This window comes from Ictalurus punctatus, chromosome 9, assembly GCF_001660625.3.
Source record: "Ictalurus punctatus breed USDA103 chromosome 9, Coco_2.0, whole genome shotgun sequence".
Taxonomy (NCBI): domain Eukaryota; kingdom Metazoa; phylum Chordata; class Actinopteri; order Siluriformes; family Ictaluridae; genus Ictalurus; species Ictalurus punctatus.
The window spans coordinates 32,272,704-32,280,203 of NC_030424.2; the positions used below are offsets into that span (position 1 = coordinate 32,272,704).

The following is a 7,500-nucleotide window of genomic DNA, read 5'->3' on the forward strand; positions in this document are numbered from 1 at the left end:
AGTAGAGAGAGAGAATAAAGAGAGAAAATAAAGAGAGAGAATAGAGAGAGAGAATAGAGAGAGGGAATAGAGAGAGAGAATAAAGAGAGAGAATAGAGAGAGAGAATAGAGAGAGAGGATAGAGAGAGGGCATAGAGAGAGAGAATAGAGGGAGAGAATAGAGGGAGAGAATAGAGAGAGGGAATAGAGAGAGGGAATAGAGAGAGAGAATAGAGAGAGAGGATAGAGAGAGGGAATAGAGAGAGAGGGAATAGAGAGAGAGAATAGAGAGAGAGGATAGAGAGAGGGAATAGAGAGAGAGAAAAGAGAGAGGGAGTAGAGAGAGAGAATAAAGAGAGAAAATAAAGAGAGAGAATAGAGAGAGAGAATAGAGAGAGGGAATAGAGAGAGAGAATAAAGAGAGAGAATAGAGAGAGAGGATAGAGAGAGGGAATAGAGAGAGGATAGAGAGAGGGAATAGAGAGAGAGAGAATAGAGAGAGGGAATAGAGAGAGAGAATAGAGAGAGAGAATAGAGAGAGGGAATAGAGAGAGAGGATAGAGAGAGGGAATAGAGAGAGAGACTAGAGAGAGGGAATAGAGAGAGGATAGAGAGAGGGAATAGAGAGAGAGAATAGAGAGAGGGAATAGAGAGAGGGAAGAGAGAGGGGGAAGAGAGAGGGAGAATAGACAGAGGGAATAAAGAGAGAGAATAGAGAGAGAGAATAGACAGAAAGAAGAGAGAGAATAGAGAGAGGGATGGTGAGGGAACGAGTGTTTATAGCTGCTATAACGTAAGTGAGAACAGGAACTCACTCACTTCTCTGGCGGTCCACAAAACTTTAAACATAATTAAAAACAGATAAAAAGTATGTGATGTTATTCTTTAATAAATAAATAAATGGTAACTGTTGGTAAATTGCTGTGGTGTGAGAGGAATAAAACACTCAGGGACGCGCTGTTAGAGGAAAATAATAACGTTGAGTGGTATCAGTAACGCTGTAAGAAAGTCAGACACTGAAGAACACATCTTAGCTGATCACCTGTAGCTCGTAAATATACTGCAGTGACCTGTAAAGTTATTTTAATGAATGTATTAATTACCTGTCTGCCACCACGTGTCCACTAGAGGGCATCGTCCTTCCCCCACCACCTTGTAGAACCAATCCCACGCCTCATGATTAATGGGTTCTCCAACTGCCAAAACACAAAAGAAGAAAAATTAGTGGATACCAAACATCCAGATGTTAATCAGGACAAACGGCACAATAAATGATGAAGCTGAATTATTTATACAGGATTTATTTTATTAATCTCCAACATAACCATAAGATACAGTGTATTGTTATGAGTTAAGTGTTAGAGCTGAACTGGACCAGGAGAACCGGTTCTGCTGTAACACTCAGGAGAGAACATGGAGGTGTGAGGGCACGTGATCAGGGTGAAGTACCCGAACTGGAACAGGATCAGGTCTGTTCCTGACCTTCAAGTGGTTATGTGTAAAGTCTGAACAACGGGAAGAACAAGGAGAACTCACACAGGAACTTTCCTACAGCTCGCTGAGAAAATACCAAACAATACAATATACACAAATAACCTACACAGACACATATAAGAACATTATATAATAATGGATCATAAGAGTATAAGTAAAATGATATTAATATAGTTAATTTACACTGAGGGGAAACTTTTGTTTTTTGTTACTTGAATAACATTCAGTGAACATTCACATTTACGCACACGATGTCTAACCCTGAGCATTAACAAAGATATGTTTAAATAATTTCATTTATATTATCATCTTAAGTTAAAGGTCAGAATCAAACATAACTGAGACACGCCTCTGTTTTAGAGAAACTCCGCCCCCGCTAGCCAGCAGACAATAGCAAGTAGCTTAGCAACAAGCTATCATCATGTGTCCTGTACAGTACATGTGCCATGTTCACTCACCTGAGGTGAGGGTTCTGAATGATACACAGTTTTACAGACACACACACACAAACACACATACATACACACACACACACACACACACACACACACACACACACACACACACACACACATATATACACACACACACACCTGAGCCGAGGGTTCTGAGTGACGAGCGGTCATACTTCTTCACCCAGCCCTCCTCGTACTTCAGCAGCAGCCTGAGAGCCGTGGGAGCAGCATAAAACTGATTAATCCTCAACCGTTGTACTGTCTCCCAGTACCGACCTACACACACACACGCACACACACACACACACACACAAATATATATATTCAGCTGGTGATCATTAAATGATGAATGGTGTGTGTTTGAAACATGTGATCTGATCTTTAATGTTAAAGTCTGATCATAAATTGGTGAGATGAAGTTCTGTCTGTCATCATCACAGTTTAATTCTGTTCTAAATCTGCTGTAAAATTCTTCATTCAATACAAATATTCTCCTTCCTCTACACCTAATTAACACAAAGCCTGGTGAGAATGAAACTGGACTGTAGTGTTGAACTCCGGGGCAAAGTGAGATGTATAACCTCCAGCAGGTACGTTCAGAGGTACGTTCACAGGTACGTTCACGTGCTTTTATCTTCTTTACATCAGAGGAACGTCAGCGATGTGAAAGCAGATAATCAGATAACACACTGAAACCTTTAGTTAAAGGATTTAATTAACATAATTACCATTACTTTACTGAACACACTGACAGGCTTGTGAGCTGTGATGTCTCTCTCTCACACACACACACACACACACACACACACACACACACACACACACACACACAAAAGCTTGTCTTACTGTGTGTACATTTCCCTGAAATGATTATTATTGTTGCTAATTAACACTATGCTACACCTTTCAGGTCTTTAAGTTTTTTTAGAGAGTATTTGAATACATTACTCTAGATTTCATCTAAAGTTTTGTTTGTCGTTGAACTTTTAAATAATTGCCCAGAATTGCTCTTAAAAATGAGACACCTCTGAAGTGGGTGTGTGTCACAAATCGGAGTTGAGCCAGAGGCAGGTGCAGATAAAGACATTTATTTAACCAAACGTACTATGAAATGAATACACTAAGACAACTTGGAAAACCACTATGGCAATAAACAAAGGCAGAGCGAACCCCTGTAAGGCCAGGGAGAGGAGCGTGGGTCTCCTCGAAGCAGAAGAGGGGAACGCTATCGGCCTTGGAGCAGGAAGGCTGGGCGACGTCCACAGCTGAACAGGGAGACGGAGGCTCTGAGGTCACTAGGTGAACCTTGGGCATGGGCAGAGCTTGGCTGGCCGTGTCGGCGGAGTGGGGCGTGAGCGGAGCTTGGCTGTGCGTGTCGGCAGACTGTGGCGTGAGCGGAACTTGGCTGGGCGTGTCGGCAGACGGGGGCGTGAGCGGAGCTTGGCTGGGCGTGAGCGGCATTTGGTCATTTGGGTCAGTAGGCCTGAACGTGAACTCAGGGACGCGAGACTTGATTTGGACCTCAGGGACGCGAGGCTTGGCTTGGACCTTCCTGACTGGGGGCTGCACCTGGAGCTCAGGGACTGGAGTCTGGACCTGGAGCTCAGGGACTGGAGGCTGGACCTGGAGCTCAGGGACTGGAGGCTTGACTTGAACCTTAGGGACTTGAGACTTGACTGGGATATCAGGGACATGAGACTTGACTGGGACTTGGACTTTCCTGACTGGAGGCTTGGCTTGGATCTCAGGGACTTGAGACTTGACTGGGACTCGGACATCAAAGCCTGGTGCTAGTGCCTCCCCGCTGACCCTTTGCTGGAGCTCGGCAGGTGAGCCCACCTCGTGGGGCTCAGGTTTGAGCTCTGTGGTCACCCTGTCGGTCCCGGGCTGGGTCTCTGTACTGAACACAAACTCCCCCTTGTACCTGGACTCCTCCTCCTGTTGGCGTGGCATGGCGTAGTCCTGCATGAACATAGGCGGTAAGTTGAAGCCCAGGTAATTCCTGGCGTCCTGCTGCTTTCATAGTGCAGCTTGGTAATCTTCCGACTGTTGGCGCAACGTGGCAAAGTACTCCACTAACATTGATGGCATCCTGACGCCCCAGTTATCCATCTTGGCGATCTGCTGCTTCTGATTGTTGGTCTTTCGTTCTGTCACAAATCAGAGTTGAGCCAGAAGCAGGTGCAGATAAAGACATTTATTTAACCAAACGTACTATGAAACGAATACACTAAGACAACTTGGAAAACCACTATGGCAATAAACAAAACACAGAGACATGAACAATGGGAGTCTAAGACAACGAAAGACAAGCTAATGGTGCAGACAAGGACTATATATACACATGAGTGCTCATTAACCAAAACATGAAGCAGGTGGTCATGTGACAACTGGAGCAGTGCAGTGGCTGATGGGAAGTGGAGTCCAGAGTTTCCCGATACGTGACAGTGTGGCTTTGAATTGTTTATTACATGTTTATTGTGTATTTGATAGAGCAGTTACATCTATAAATCATCAGGAATGTGGTGTAGTGAAACTGGAAGATCTCAGTGTGACACATTAACCTCAGAGCAGTGATTTATCTCCGTATATATGAAGTCCAACGAGCCGTCACTGCCACTGAAGCAAGCCATCGTTAGCCAACATGAAAAAAAAATACATGTGACCAAATCAACATTGTTGAAAGAACACACTGGTGAGCTCAGGAACACCAAAAGGCCTGAAGACCACAGAGAACTGTGATGAAGAACGTCTGTCCCCGATGAAGTACGTGTATTCTGAAGCATTACAATTTCCCTTCACTGGAACTAAATCTGACAGTGTGCTAGATCCACTGCTAAAGTTGGAGTGGAAAAACTGAAGTGTCCGGCACAGAGCCCTGACCTCAACCCCACTGAACACGTTTGTGTTTGAGGAACTGGAATGCAGACTGTGTGCCAGGTCTCCTCGCCTGATATCAGCACCTGACCTCACTAACGCTCTTGCAGTTGAATGAACACAAATCCCCACAGCTAAGCTCCAAAATCTAGTGGAACGCCTTCCCAGAAGAGTAGATAATACGTTTGGAATGGGAGGTACATATGGGTGTGATGGACAGACGTCCTCAAACATTTGGCCTTGTGTAGAGATCAGAATAGATTTATTGTATTAGAGATTAACGTTGCTGTGCTGTGAGGTCTGAGGTGATGCTGAACACTTTCTGTAGGCATCTGGCACTAGAGAGTGGTGTCTTAGAGTGGCTCTGGAGATGAACTGAGCAGTTTTTACTATTTACGGTTTTGGGGTCAGTGCCATCAGAGCTGTTACGGTGCTGATGGTTAATCTGCTCTCCATCATGCATGTGTAGAAGTTACTAGGAGCCAAGGAGACACATTTCTCGGTGTCTTTAGGAAATGAAGGAGCTGTTCTTTTCTTATGAGATGGCAGGTGTGGAATGACCAAGTGAGATCTTCTGTGATGTGTAGTCCTAGGAATTTGAAACCCTTTACGCTTAGGTCCTGTTTACACTAGTGCGCTTTGGTCTTAAAATGAAAACGATCTCCGTCCACACTACATGACCGAATACGTCACATGACCATTCATGCACACTGGGCATGCGCACACAAGTGTAAACAGGAGGTTGGTTGCCAGACACAACAATGAGCATGGACTTCTTCGAGTGGACAGATGATGAGGTTGCTCTAATCGTAGCTCGTCTCTTGCTCACGTAACAGCTGCAGTTTTATAAACACAGAATATAACTGCACAATCGCTGATAAGAAATGCCAGCAAAGCTTGTGGTTCAGTCTCCGTGTTGTTGTGTATACGATCGAGGTAGAGTAACGGTCATGTGGTAGGGGTTTGACGAATCAGGGAAGGAAACGCAATGATCCAGAAGAGCCAATCAGGGGGCGAATGTGGAAGCCACCAAGCAATGAAGCCACGCCTTCGTTTTCAAAAGTATTTGTTTTGGTCCGTTTACACTGAAACGCGAGCCCGGACTTTTCAAACTAAAACGGAGTCTTCTACGTTTCCAAAAGTCTCCGTTTTCCAGGGTCGACAACGCCGGAGTAGTGTAGACGACAGGCGTAGCCATAGCAACAGTTATGCGTTTTAAAACGAATACGCACTAGTGTAAACAAGACCAGGCATGCTCTCCTCTCTTCCTACTGATGAAGGTAATTGCTTTCTTTGTTTGCTGACATTAAGGAAGGGGCTCTGATCATCCCACCTTGCAGTGAGGAGAGCTACTTCCTCAAAGTTTAATCATTCCTGTGGTGAGGCCTGCGACCGTAGTGTCTCCTGTGTATGTAATGACATAGTTAGAGCCGTGGAGTGGCAAAAGTACACAATCATTTGAAGTTCCAGTGCTTAGGGTGAGTGTAGTGGAGATGTGGTTGCCAGGTCTAACATTCTGCAGTCTGCAGAGTATTGTTCTTTCCTGAGCTTTGATGGTATTAAATGCTGAAGTCTAGGAGCAGGATTCTGAGACAAGTCCAGGTGGGCTGGTGCTGTGGGGATGCTTAGAGAGACTGCGTGCTGCGTTGACCTGATTGCCATGACCAGTCTCTCAAAGAATTTAATTATGATGGACATGAGAGCACTTGTACTGTAGTCATCTTGTGATGGTGGTTGTCTGTGACACTGGGATTATAGCTGTTGCTTTAAAGCAGGTGGGGACAGAAGCCTGGGCATGGTACATGTTGAAGATCGTGAGGTTGGCACATGCTCTGAGTACATGGTCAGGGATGCCATCTGGTCCAGTGGCTGTGGATGAACGTACCTTCGTCAGTGATCTTCTTACCTCATCTGAACACAGTGAGAGTCACTGGTCCAGGCGTGCCAGGGGTGGCATCTGCCTGCTCAGTATTCCCTGCCTCGTGCACTCCGGGTTGTCATAAAGTTTTCTATTTTCAGTCTGTAGTTATTTTTAGGAGTGATTCCAGCCTTCAGCTTGTTCCTGGCTGCTCTCAGTGCCACATTGTCACCAGCTTTATAAGCTTCATCACAGGCTTTCAGCAGGACACTCACCCCTCTGTTCCTCCAAGGACGTTGGTTTGGTTGTGTTCTGATTGACATCACCGACACTTTTCCTAACGTATTCTGTCACTGATGTTGAATATTTCTTTATTGTGTGCTCCTGTAGTTGTTGAAGTTTTAACCAAATCCTAGACTGTACAAAGTGTAAATGCTAAATGGTCTGCACTTTTATCCAAAGCTCTTTACACTGTGTCTCATTCACCCATTCACACACACACACACACACACACACACACACTCACACACCAATGGGAGCAGAGCTGCCATGCAAGGCGCTAACTTGCCATCGGGAGCAACTTGGGGTTCAGTGTCTTGCCCAAGGACACTTCGGCATGTGAAGTCACGTGGGCCGGGTATCGAACCGCCAACCCCACGATTAGTGGACAACCCGCTCTACCACCTGAGTCACAGCTGCAATCAATCAATCCTGCAGCCACATCCTCTGTCCTCATGCACTGTCCTGTCAGTAGACCTGATGTGATTCAGGAGCTGTCACTGTGTAGAGAGCAGGAACAGATGTGGTCTATGTGGTATTTGTTAGTGGACGTGTTCT

General features: G+C 45.2%; 1 protein-coding gene across 2 annotated transcripts in view; it reads right to left on the bottom strand.

Moving 5' to 3' along the window:
• Positions 1-7,500, bottom strand: part of acss1 (acyl-CoA synthetase short chain family member 1) — a 58,231-nt gene that overhangs the window by 29,722 nt on the left and 21,009 nt on the right. For both annotated transcript variants that reach the window (XR_008396948.1, XM_017476889.3), the window contains exons 7-8: positions 2,067-2,204; positions 1,083-1,175 (exon numbers count right to left, since the gene is read on the bottom strand). Coding sequence is in view for 1 of the 2 variants with exons in the window: in XM_017476889.3 (XP_017332378.1) it covers positions 1,083-1,175; positions 2,067-2,204 (231 nt within the window). In the remaining variant the exon portion in view is untranslated. The remainder of the gene's footprint in view (positions 1-1,082; positions 1,176-2,066; positions 2,205-7,500) is intronic.